Below are 12,500 nucleotides of genomic sequence, written 5' to 3'. Positions count from 1 at the left end.
AACGTCATTCTCAAGTCAAAATGAATAAGAATTAAACAAGTATATATATGATAAGTAAACAATAGGAACTAATGTACAATAGAAAATATGTATGAGAATAAGAATAAAATACAATAGAAAACAATAAAAATTAAGTAAAACGTTTTGCATTAATGGAGTCACTTTGTATTATCTCTCAATGTACAAAGTGACTCCATTAATGCAAATCTTTTTACTTAATTTTTATTGTTTTCTATTGTATTTTATTCTTATTCTCATACATATTTTCTATTGTACATTAGTTCCTACTACAATACACGAAGTGCAGCAAATCAATCTTATAACCTGCCTCGAGCTAGAACAAACTATGGAATATTTAATATTCGCTTTCACGGACCAAAGGTATGGAACTCTCTTGGGAAAGATATAAAGTCAACTCCTTTTAGTAAGTTAAAAAAAAAAAAAAACTAAAAAATGAATTGCTGTGCCAATATTAATTTCACTCTGGTTTCTGTTTTCCCTAGGGTAATGAGTTTCTTCCCAGTTTATTCTGTGATTTATTTGCTGCCTTAAATTTGATTTTTGGTTTATTATATTCAGGATTTCATCCAAGTTTACATCTGCCCTTCTCCCCATGGCTTGTAAATTTTGTTCGTCCTTTTTATAGTTATCTATAGTTCAATGTGTGTGTGTGTGTATGCATCATTCTGACCCTTATGTTGTAATTTATTCTATGTAGTTTGGTTTCCTAGCCTTGTTAACTTTCTAGTTATTTTAGGAAGCCAACACCCCATTTAGCTTTAATTCTTACTTCATGTACATTAATTTTTTTCAAGTATAAGGGGTCAACAAAAGTTGTTGTTGTTGTTGTTGATTCATTCAATGTATAGGTAATTAATGGAATGAAGACTCTTAAAAAGAGGTCATTTTTTCTCATCCTGGAGAGTCTCAATGGGTAATTATTACCTATATTTGTATACAATGCAATGAACGAATTTAATGTCAACTCCCGATCTCCACACAAACTCTTATATTTCAGCCACAGTTCTCCATACAAACTCTTATATTACGCTTGGTTGACCTGTGTTAAAATTAGCCTCCCTAACCTTGTTTGAGAGTAAAATATTCTTTTGAATGATTTTTGGCAACTTAAAGATGAGGTTCTAAAGTAAAGGCTAATTTCAAGACTTACAAATTAATTTACATTTGTTAGCCATTTATGATCCAAAGGGTCTATAATTTGTCAATGGTAATATACCTTTGGCATCATGTCTGCCATGAATTTCTGACCACCAAATCCTGGCTCGACAGTCCTTATAAGAACCATATCCACTAGCTCCACAAATGGCAAAACGGACTCCACTGCTGTGTTAGGTTTGATACCTATACCAACCTTAAAGGCAGTTAAAAAACAGCCATCAGTGCCAATGTAAACTTTAATGTAACAGGTAAGGTTGCAAAGCAAACTAAGGCAACATGTAACAGTTCAGTAACGAATCGACAAGTAAGTTGTTTACCTTCATTCCTGCTTTCTTGATTTGATTTATCAGGTCTACTGGCTTATCTAAAAGAAAAAGCATCAGATATCATCATTTTGTTAGGCTATTTACTACAAACAAAGTTAAGATTACGAGTTACAGAGAAACTGCTTGAAAATGATAGCCATGCGTCTTGCATCTTGGAGAAGCAGCTAAGAAAACCCTTAAGCAGACTCATAAAAGAGTCCAGCCATGTTTCTGGCCTGTGCACCTTCAAAATTTCTCCAGCCATACCAGGTCTTTGTTTGCTGGTGAACTCTCGGCTAGTGGAAATAACTTGCAGTTGGCTCTCACATGCATCCAGGTCCCTCCTGTCTTGCAGTAAAACTGCTGTCGGGTTTTTTCACTCTGTTTTTCCCAAGTCAGCTGAAGGTTTACACCTGTAGGCATGAAAAGTGCCCCCTTCATAAAGCCCCGAGAGTCCCATATGGCACTCTGAGGTCTATATCTATTCTGACTTGCTCTTACCTGTTGCTTCCAAGTGAAATGTATACTGGTCTGCCCCAGCATCAGCCATGTCATCTACCCACTAAACGCAACACAAACTTTTGAATAACTACATTGTCGGTTAAAGCATAAAAAAGTACTATTAATGTTACACTTATAAATATTCCCTTTCTTCCATGTTTCAAAAAACAAATAGATTCTGTTGTGCTAGGAATTTATAGGGATGTTTTTTTTTTGGTGCCTAAAACGAGGGCACAGAAACCATTGAACAAAACAAAATAAAAACTTTCAACCTGCATCCTCACCTTCTCTGGATTTGCAACCATCATGTGCATAAAATTATCTGAAAATTCAGCCATTTTCATGCAATAAGAAAAAATATGGTGCACTACTAATTATCTCAAGGAAAGTATTATGAAACTTATTAATCACACAAAACATACATCCACATGTATAATATATGTCACATACCAACCAGTAATTACAGGGATACTATAAAATTGAACTTGTGGCATCAAACATGTCATGAAGAATTTTACTAATTTAATAATAAACTTAATTTAATAATTGAAATATTTAAAGCGACATTTTATCAAATGAAGCCAATAATTCTTTTAACTCACCAAAAAAGGCATTAGGGAACTTTTTCCGCAAGCACTTCACCAATGGAGCCGCAAATGTCAGATTTGGCACAAAATGGCTAAACAAAATAAAAATTATATCATCAACAATAAAGTCTTATTAAGAAGGCCAGTGCTCAACTAATTTCTTATCCTAAAACGAATGCCGTTTTCTCTCACAGAACACGTAAACTACAGCTTAAGTATAAAATTGCGTGATTACTATGCAACTGTAAGCTTACTTGCTTGAAGAAGTTCAAAAACATGAATTTAAGCTTTAATAATTTTGAAACGTTTCGTATATTTAAATAAATTGACTCTGAAGAAATAATATCCACCAGGACTATTGTGCATAAATATGTTTTAAAGCAATAACACGTCAGCTTATAATTAATTCGAACTGAAAACTAATGAAACAGAAGTTGTCGCAAAGTTTGTTTTGCATGTGCTGTATCCACCCGATATTCTAGGTACCTACCCATCCATTACGTCCAGATGTAAGTAGTCCGCGCCACATTCTAGCAGCTTGTGACATTCATCAGCCAAGCACGAAAGATCGGCATTTAAAATAGAGGGTCCAATCTTACAAGCGCAGCAAGACTTGGCCGCCATTTTGCTCTCTTGGGTAACGCCACTTCTTGGGTCAACATGTAGCCTGTGATACAGCTGCTTCTTTCGGGTCGCGGAGGGCTGCTGTAACAAAACCTACCCCCAGTTCGAATTCTTTTGATTGTCACACTACAAGTGGTCAGTAAGAAAAGGGTACTCTATGCTCAACCCAAAGCTTGGACATGCACCGAGCCGTGAAGGTATAACTGAAACCTGGTCATCAGGACCATTAGAATTAGAAAGGTTAGCTTGAGCCGATAAATTATACACATAGCCTTCACCTGTTTACACGATTTTTTTTTACCCATAGTGCCGCTTTATGTATCATGATCAATTTGCTGCCTTTTAACCTCAGAATGATTAAATTCATATATAGGCGTACGGGCCGGAGAGCGTGGGGCTGCACGAAGACCAAGACGTTTGTTTTTATGGTTGCTCTAAAACGAGCCGCTTTGAATGGCTCCACCAAGAGCTCTTAAAAAAATAGTCTTGAACGTTGCATACGAAGAAAAATATCTGTTTCTTTTGTTAGTATAAGTTTCGGATCTTACTAGGCTGTCAATCGATGTCATAGAGTATACGACGTTTCAAAATAACTACTTTTTGAAAGATTACAGCGGTGATTACATTGCCGTGAACACCTGAAATATGCCTGGAATGTTCATTGTGTTGTAACCAATCACAGGCGATATCCTGACACCACAGAAACCACAGGCAACGAACGGTTTCCTATCTGTCACGGAACAAATTATTTTCGTTTTGTTTTAACATTCAGTTCTTTTTACATGAAAACATTTGCTTTTCCTTCCTATTTGTTTACAGTATGTGCTATAAAAAGCGAAGAATACAGGTTTGAGCGATTTTGAAATAAATTACAAAGCCGATATGCCATCTGGGCGTGGCTCAAGCTTTTTGTGACCCCTAAAGGAGACTAATCTGGGCGTGGCTTAAGGAAATTTTGACCCCTAAAAACAAGTTAAAAAGAAAATTTGACTTCTGTTTCTCTTCGCGTAATTCTGTGTTTCTTCGCGGAACCCTAAACGAGACCTTGGCGGCTTAAAATATTGGCGCTTTGCCCGGAACACCCCAAGCCCCCCCCCCGGGCCGACGCACACGACGGTTTGGCGCACAAATTTTCAAACTTTTCGTAACCATCGAAATCGTTATTTACGCCTGATTGCAAGTTACAATGCTGCAAGGTAAGCCGCTACACATTTCTGATTTCCATCGCTTCGCGGCTATTGCAGCATGTTACCCCCCAGATATCAAATGCATCAATACCTTCAGAGGAAAAGCAAAATTGCGTTTTGGAAGGAATACCAAAAATTGCGCTGTTTACTTTGCGCGATGTGTCAATCATTCCATAGTTGTTGAATTTTGTCGGCGGTCTTTGTTGTTACATGGAAAGCTCGTCGTCGTCGCCTCGTGTTGGCTTCTAAAATTTTTCTTTCTAAAGTCAAACGATGTACTGGATGCAGTCCTCAGCACTGATATTGGGGAACAGCGGTGTTTTAAATTCCTAATAAGACGGCTTGCATCCTTGAGCAAAACGAAAATAATTTGTTCCGTGAACGATAGGAAACCGTTCGTTGCCTGTGGTTTCTGTGGTGTAAAGAACTCACCTCTGATTGGTTAAAACACAATAAACATTCCAGACATATTTTAGGTGCTCACGGCAATATAATCACTGCTGTAAGTGTTTTAGTAGACGCGAGATTTGTGAACGTTTTTGTTTTAACTAAAATTTGAGAGCGTTGGAACAGCACTCACGCTTTCGTTTTTTAGATTAGATCTGGGTTTTTTTCTGTCTTTTTAAAGGGAAAGTATCTACTACTTTTTAAATTAGAGCACTAAAATCAGTGTGTCAAAACCTAATAAAATACCATTCAAATGCTTCTTTTATCAAGCCATATGACACATAAGTAAAACTACTTTCAAAAAACGCAGTTGCATTAAACTATTGAAGGCAAAAATACATAAATCAGTTTTCCAAACTAATCCAACTCAAATCACGGGTACTTCAGCATTTCAAATGTCCTGCTAACAGCGGGTCGGAAGCAAGCGTGTTCTTACAAAAGTTCAATGTATTTTTCAATAGGCTATTTCCGAGTTGCCTTTTGCCTCTCTGTCAAAACGAGTCTTCGTGCAAAACCATTCATATGAAAATGATTTCAGCCTACAGGTCCATTTTCATGCAAATCAAACTCGTTTTCATAACAGTGGTTTCGCACTTAGACTCGTTTTGAAACAGAGGCAGAAGGCAACTCGGAGATGGCCCATTAAGACTCTCTGTTAGCCATGAGATTGTTCTTGAGGCGACAAGGTTATTCCATTGGCGACAGGGCCATGGAGGTTGAAACTAACGACGAAATATGCCAAAGCTCCAGCGGGAAAGTCCCTTTCTACTTTGCCAATGTCTGCATTTTTGCCAACGTAGAGCTGCAGATTTCCTTGAACTAGTTCGATGTAGGGATGGATCTTCCCACGCGAGAAAGACTGCTCGGACACTCGTATCCGTCCCTTGCATTCCAGCAACTTTTTACGACTGTCAACTCGCCAGAACTTTGACACTTGATCGGAATCATCTGTGGCGTAGCCCGTTTCCCCTCTGAACAGGGTATTGCGGGTAATAAGGCGAGACATCCCTTGCCCACCTTTACCCACAAACAACGTTGACTGCGTGCTGCGAAAATGATTCTGTGATTTTTCTTGACACATTCTCAATGCTTTGGTGTACTTTGATGCAAATTCAAGCGAGTTTCCATCAAGGATCTTTAAGAAGTAGATGGTCATCTGGTAGAAATAAGGAAGGCAGTCGTTAGAAGAAACATCACACCACTTCTCACTTACAGTAAGACCTTGCTCGAGACTGTAGCATCGTGGGCCAGTCACCAAAACGCACACCTTCATCAGATGGTACGCCAGCCTGTATTCATTCTCAACCAACACCAGTTCCTCCAGGAGCTTCAGTAAATACTCAAGGTTTTCATGGTTTAATATGTCGATTGGATCACTTGCACTCAGGATAAAGTGAGCCTGGAGTTTCTTGAGCTCCACTTGCGAAGATCTTGGAAAGTTTGGAGCACTGCAAATTGCCTTACAGGCTTGAAGTAAATCTTCTGCATCACGTCTTCGTCCAGTTACTGAAAGCCCTTGTTTAAAGGTCTTCAGCAGAGACAATCGGGCAGTGTTGCTAAGCCTCTGGGTTTCCTCGGGATCTGTAAGGTTAGGCACACTCTGGCAAATTTTATCCACAATGTCAAGTAGATTGAAAGAATCGCTGACACAGGTGCGAAAGAAAGGTGGGGAACGGTTGGTAAGAAACTTCAAGGTCTTGTCGGAATCACGATTGCAACGATTCTTCATGATCCAGTCAATACAAGCCAGCCAAACGTCAACCTCGCCAATCAAAGGATGGGGGTAAGTTGGAGGAAAGTTGCGTGCTTCATGGTGCGCCTTAAGAACCTCGCTAGCCAGCTTTTCAAGTCTTTGCAGATCTTTCACTTTTCTAGAATGGATCTCGCTCTTCATTTCATGGAACAGAACGACGCCTTTAGTGTGGTACAGGCTCCGCCACCTCACCTTAGCAGTTTTGGCCTGGAAAGCTCGCTGAATAAGATCTTTTGCCTCTGAAAACGATGGAGGCTCCTTCTTTGCAAGAAATCTTGCTGCGTTGGCAAATACAGCGGCATCATCAGTCTTCACGGCTGCCTCACAGAAAATCCTTGCTGCGTGCTCTGAATCAAGGCGTTTGAGGTCTTCAAACAGCATCGAAAATTTGAGTTTCAGTCCATACTTGTTGTGAAGAAACAGTTCTTCAAAGAGAGGCAAGAAGCACTCATGTTGGTAGATAGGATAATGTAGGAACTTGGTCACCACTCCAAAAAGATTACATTCTTGAACTTGGAAAACCTTTTTCAACACCAAATCTGCAACCAGAGGATGCTGAAGAGTGTAGCTTTCGGGTGGTGTCTCCTTAACCGTACCTGATCTCCCCCTGCGTCTTAGCGGGTCTGTGGGCACCATCAGGTTAAGCAAGTGCTCTGTGAACAGCTGCTTGATGTCTTCATAGGTAGTGGGTTTATCCCCTGAAATGCGGATGTACCCCTTAAAGGCTTCATACAGAAGGAAAGCGGGCGTGGCGTGATTCGCGTATTTCTGCAAGAACGCGACTACCATTGCCACCTCTTGCTGGATGCCTCCCATTTCGTCAAGAGTGTCCTCGATTATCTTCGTGAGCTTGGGTCGAAACTCTTCCATCATGGCAAGCAACGGAAAGTGAAACACACGGCAGAGGTTTGGTGTTTGGTTTTCACCCAACGACTGCACAATATATTCCCTGTACTTGGACTGGAACTCGTTGAGATCTGCAATCGAGTCCTCTAGCTTCACGTTGACATCAAATACGTGATGAACGTGAGAAGAGGAGTCCTGGTTGACTCGTTTGGTGGTCTTTGATCCATGCTGACACCGCAGTAGAAGGGCTCGTTTGCCTTTGTTGCCTAGCATCCTTACAAGCGTGTTTGATAGACCCTCGATCAAGCTAGGATGCTTTCCGTCAATTAGGATCACTGGAGACGTGTGGCATATTTCTTCCAATGCTGTTATGCGGTTGGCAAATTTATTGGAAAGGGTGTTGTCTTCATCAAAGTAGTGGCGAGAACTAGATATGTTCAAAAGTGCACAAGGATAGGTCTTGTGAAGATCCCACATGACACGACGTGCGATGGTGGAGCCACCTGTTCCCGGTGAGTGCCTGATCTCGACAATCATTGACCGCGTCAATCCTTGATCGAGAAGACGGTGCACATGGCTTCGAATGTCTCCCTCGATTTCTCTTTTTGCATCATGGTTGTCGTACAGACTAACGAAAGAAATCTGATTTCCTGAAATGAAGGACCGCCTGTGTTCTTCAAAGAAATTTGCTAACTCGACTGGATCATTTGAGTATTCTGGGAGATCTTCACATCCGTCATAAAGGATTTGAAGGTGTTCCTTGAGATAAAGAAAGTCATTCTGACTTAGCTTTGCAGGGGCGCCAGCGTGTGAAGAGGGCATGCGATATTCTGGCGTTGTTGACGCAGTGAGCATTTCTGATAGCCCTAGACTGACAAGTTCCGGGCTTAAATCAAAGTGTCGCACCTCAAACTTTCTTGAAATAAGATGAGAATGCTTGTGTTTAAATGAGACGAAACGCAGCTTGAACTCGTCGAAATTTTCGATAAGACGACTTAATGTCACTTCCAAGTACGGCAGGCTCTTCTGGTGAAAGGGAAGGATGACACACACAACTGGTTTCTGCTTGTCAAATTTGTCAGGGTCAGAACAACATCCAAACAACCTGCTAATGTGCTTGACTGAGGTAGCCTCCCAATCCGGAAGTGACTGTGCACTTCCCTCCGTGTCACTATACCTTCCGTTGACAAACAGCCACTGCGTTTTTTGGGGATCGATCTGGCGCAGAAGACTTCCCATGGAACTTTTACGCAACTCTGCTGGTGTAATCATGCTGACCAAGTTACTTTGTCCTTCCTTCGAGGTGAATTCCCGATAGAACCCTTTCTCTTCTGACATCGGATCGAAGTCCAAGATCATCTTCCATGACACACCCCTCAAAATTGAGAAGCACTCAAGCTCTTTAGGGGGAAGGGAGTCTGTAACGAGGATGTACTGATTCTGGTGTGATTCAAAATCCCCGACCATGTCACAGAATTTCAGCCATTCATCCCAGTTAGGACCACTGAGGTCTCTGGGGCTAATATGAGCCTTGACCAGAGTGTCAGGTAATTGATTTGCGATCAAGATATCCAGTTTGCTATCCATTTCTTCTAGCTTCCTTTCACCACTGTAGCAAACGTGTTTGGCTCTTTCTAACAGGAACAGCTGCTTGTAATAATCTCCAGAGTAGAGCTCTTCATCTAAAGAGGGCACATTCACAATTTAAAAAAAAAAATAGTGTACAGAAAAAGTCTCGGAAATGATTTCAAGCCCTGGGACGTGACCAGGATACCGTTGTCTTCTACTCGTATATTTACCGTAACTGTCTAAGGGTGCGTTCCTATGGGGTGATCCAGACCTGGATCAGTGATCATGGCTCATCAAAGGAAATCGTCAATCCACTCTGGTCACGAATTCATCGGCCTCTTTGATGAACCATGATCCGATTGACCTTGGATCACTGATCTCGATCCTGATCACCCCAAAGGAAGGTACCCTAAATTCGAGTTATCATCTGTATCTGCTTTTGAGAACACAAAGTGGTTCAATTGGACTTCGTTATAATCTATACTGCCCACAAGCACATCAGTCCGACTTGTATATACCACTCTGGGGAATAAGTGCCTTTCTGGCCGAAAATTTCCTTCAATCAAAACGTCAGTGCCAGCAATTGATAGAATTATTATGACGTACTATGCAAACGTGCGTACTGATGCTTTAATAGCTTCGATGACGGAATTAAAACCTGCAGGCCAGGAGCCCATAAGTAGGTGCGCGCAACCACAATACCAAGCCTACCTCACGGCGTTCGTACAGACCGGCCTATTTTTAGGCTGATCGTATCTATAACAGAATTCTAGATCGTGATTGGTTCTCCGCGCGCCTTTTTTTGTCACGTAATCGGCACGCGATTACGTGGGTGTCCAATTACAGGTGTCCGATTTGAACTTTTTGCAATTGGATACCCACGTGATTTACAAGTCAACTACGTGCGTTTTAATGGCTTTTTTCGCAATGTTTCGCACAGTTTTCAACACTTGAAAGGCGCTACAGATGTTTTCGTTCAAAAGAACGTCCCAAAAGACATGTTTAATTCCAAAATTTGTTATAGATACGATTAATTAGTACCTGGACCTCGTATCGCACAATTCAGCGAGTAATCGTGCTCGTTATTTTAGATTTTGAAATTACTCGCGCGATTACTCCCTGAATTGTACTCCACTCGGTCCAGTTGCTATTACTTCTTTACCCGCGAAATAGGCCAGTTCCGGTCTACATGAGCGCGCATGGGTAAGGATAAAGATAGCGGTTTTTCTTTTTAATATTCCGGTGAAATGATGACGTCAATTAAATATTAAGTCCGTGCTCGTGATTGGTCACTGAGATTCCCACGGAGATCTGACTTCGAGGTAAATTCAAACTATAAACAGATCGGTCAATGAAACTCCATGACAGGAATTTGGGGTAGTTACGCGCTCCCAGTGATGAGCTGTTGCGCAGGCTCAGTTGAGGTGACTCAAAACAGTTTCCAGCACTTAGATTGTGAACTTCAAAAATTTAATGAGGCTCTGAACCCCACCTACAGAATTTTTCTACACTTTGCCAAACGTCGCGTCTTATCAAGCTTATCAAAAGTCGATAACAAAAAATTTCACCGTGCATTTTTGAGTTATAAGCCTCTAAAGCTGTAATTAAGGGTTTTTTTTAAGCAGGTCACACTGTTGCTATGGGAACGTATTGTGTTACGAGGAAGATAACAACGCGTTCACTAACGACTGGGCAGTTTTTTGATACCATGCTCGTAGCATCAAGTGATAAAGAGTGGTTATAACGTATCTAAACCTATTTACAGTGGGTACCTGGCTGGAGCATTATCTCTGCAATGTCACCTGGCTCAGCACCAAGTATTTCAAAATTCTTTGACAACTGAGGCCAAAAGGTGTCAAATTCACCATCAGACATCCTCTCTGTAGAAGGATGTCCCAGCAGCCTGTTACGGTCGCTCTTCAAATCCTTTAGGGCACGTGCTAAATCCGGTGTTTTGTTCATTTCCAGTGCACAACTCTTAGAATAGAGAAGTGCAGTTGTCATTAATGAGAAGTCCCATTCCTCAATGTTTCCTTTGTTGAAACTTGTTTCTTCATCTTTGCTGAGCTTCATCTTCCATTTGTCAAATGCTGCTGCATCGGAGGGTTGATTGGACCATAATGGATTGATTTTCATGAACAGTTTGCGAAGTGATCTTAGACCAACTCCATAAACAAGCTTGAAAATGCACAAGATGTTCCTCCTAGAAAAACAGAACAACATCTTAACCCTGTTTAGACCATTACCAAAGAAGGCAGAATCTCCTTGTGAGCTGACTTCAACAGATTAAAATTTTTTTAATATTCAAGAAATAGTTGCCAAACTTCGCATCTATACACTGAAATATATTTGGGAACAATTTGGTATGACATCATGCCATTAAACTTGATGGTTCCATGGCAACCGCCTATATTTCAAGAGACAATTTTTTTCCCAAAATTTTATTTGAAATTTTCTTTTCATAAACAAAATTAAACAATTATCATCGGTTATTTCTCAATAAAGATTATTTTTAGCATGACTTTATTAATTTTGATCATCTTTGAGGACAATCATGAAATTCAAGATGGCAGTTGTTGCATATCATGATGTAGGCACTATCAGTGGTATGACACCATCATCTCATATATTTGTTACGTTCAAAGGAAACAATATTTTACATGTTACGTATACCTACTAAGTTTCATTATTCTTGAAGTTACAGAAGGTAGAAGGCAGGCAATCTCCCCTACTTTTAGAAAATCAAAAAAGCAAATAATCCCAGTCCCTTATAATAGGATAATGAAGTAATCTTCTGTAGGTTTTCATATTGTTAATTTTCAAGCACACAACAGAGAGCAAGAACAAAGAATAAAGTCATTTCTGTTGATTGAATTTGCTATTCCCAGACAGCCATAAAATAGAAAACTGATTGCAAGAAAAGATCAGATGTCAAATAACAGGAAAAATTTTTAGCAGCTCCAACCAGCAAGTGAATCTATAAAATATCATGTGAATAAGAATATCCCCTCCTTCCAAATGGGTATAACCTTTCTGTTGTCTTACTTGAAGGATAATGAAATTTTGTGCAGTACAATGATCGCAAAGAAAATAGCAGTATGAATTATCTTATTAATATAATTTACAGCCATTATATTAGACCAGTCAACTTCCTACACACCCTCACACCCTCCCCCATTCAATGCCTAACAAAACTGACAAGAAACTCACTCTTTACGAAGTGACTGGCCAGTAAATGAACTTTCCTCGTAAGGTTTAATCAGCTCCACTGTGTCCCCTGCAGTGGCTGAAACATCATGGACACCTAACAGCTGGGTGTCCACTTGGGTTGTTGTAGCTTCTGCATCATCTGTGTTTTGAGATTTTTGTTGTGCAACTCCTGCTTCACAACTTCTCTCAGGCATCACTTGCAGCAAATTGACTCGCTCTATCTCAGTTATCCCTGTCGCTATGGCAACACCGCTTTCACTGTCTGACAGAATGTTATACTCGACCTCTTGCT

The 12,500-nt window shown here is 40.4% G+C and overlaps 2 protein-coding genes across 2 annotated transcripts in view; both read right to left on the bottom strand.

The window, feature by feature from the left end:
• Positions 1-4,783, bottom strand: part of LOC138038649 (ribulose-phosphate 3-epimerase-like) — an 8,520-nt gene extending 3,737 nt beyond the window's left edge. Inside the window, exons 1-6 of the mRNA XM_068884640.1 lie at positions 3,063-4,783; positions 2,588-2,664; positions 2,270-2,307; positions 1,986-2,046; positions 1,497-1,543; positions 1,238-1,372 (exon numbers count right to left, since the gene is read on the bottom strand). Coding sequence (XP_068740741.1) covers positions 1,238-1,372; positions 1,497-1,543; positions 1,986-2,046; positions 2,270-2,307; positions 2,588-2,664; positions 3,063-3,196 — 492 coding nt within the window. The 5' untranslated portion in view covers positions 3,197-4,783. The remainder of the gene's footprint in view (positions 1-1,237; positions 1,373-1,496; positions 1,544-1,985; positions 2,047-2,269; positions 2,308-2,587; positions 2,665-3,062) is intronic.
• A 63-nt stretch (positions 4,784-4,846) lies between these two features.
• The window catches only part of LOC138038648 (uncharacterized), an 11,780-nt gene continuing 4,126 nt past the window's right edge, over positions 4,847-12,500 (bottom strand). Inside the window, exons 3-5 of the mRNA XM_068884638.1 lie at positions 12,209-12,500; positions 10,771-11,201; positions 4,847-9,111 (exon numbers count right to left, since the gene is read on the bottom strand). The exon at positions 12,209-12,500 is cut by the window's right edge and continues 874 nt beyond it. Coding sequence (XP_068740739.1) covers positions 5,486-9,111; positions 10,771-11,201; positions 12,209-12,500 — 4,349 coding nt within the window. The 3' untranslated portion in view covers positions 4,847-5,485. The remainder of the gene's footprint in view (positions 9,112-10,770; positions 11,202-12,208) is intronic.

The sequence above is a fragment of the Montipora capricornis genome, chromosome 2 (genome assembly GCF_036669925.1).
Source record: "Montipora capricornis isolate CH-2021 chromosome 2, ASM3666992v2, whole genome shotgun sequence".
Classification (NCBI taxonomy): domain Eukaryota; kingdom Metazoa; phylum Cnidaria; class Anthozoa; order Scleractinia; family Acroporidae; genus Montipora; species Montipora capricornis.
The sequence above is the reverse complement of the archived record's forward strand: the minus strand, read 5'-3'. Positions and strand labels throughout refer to the sequence as shown.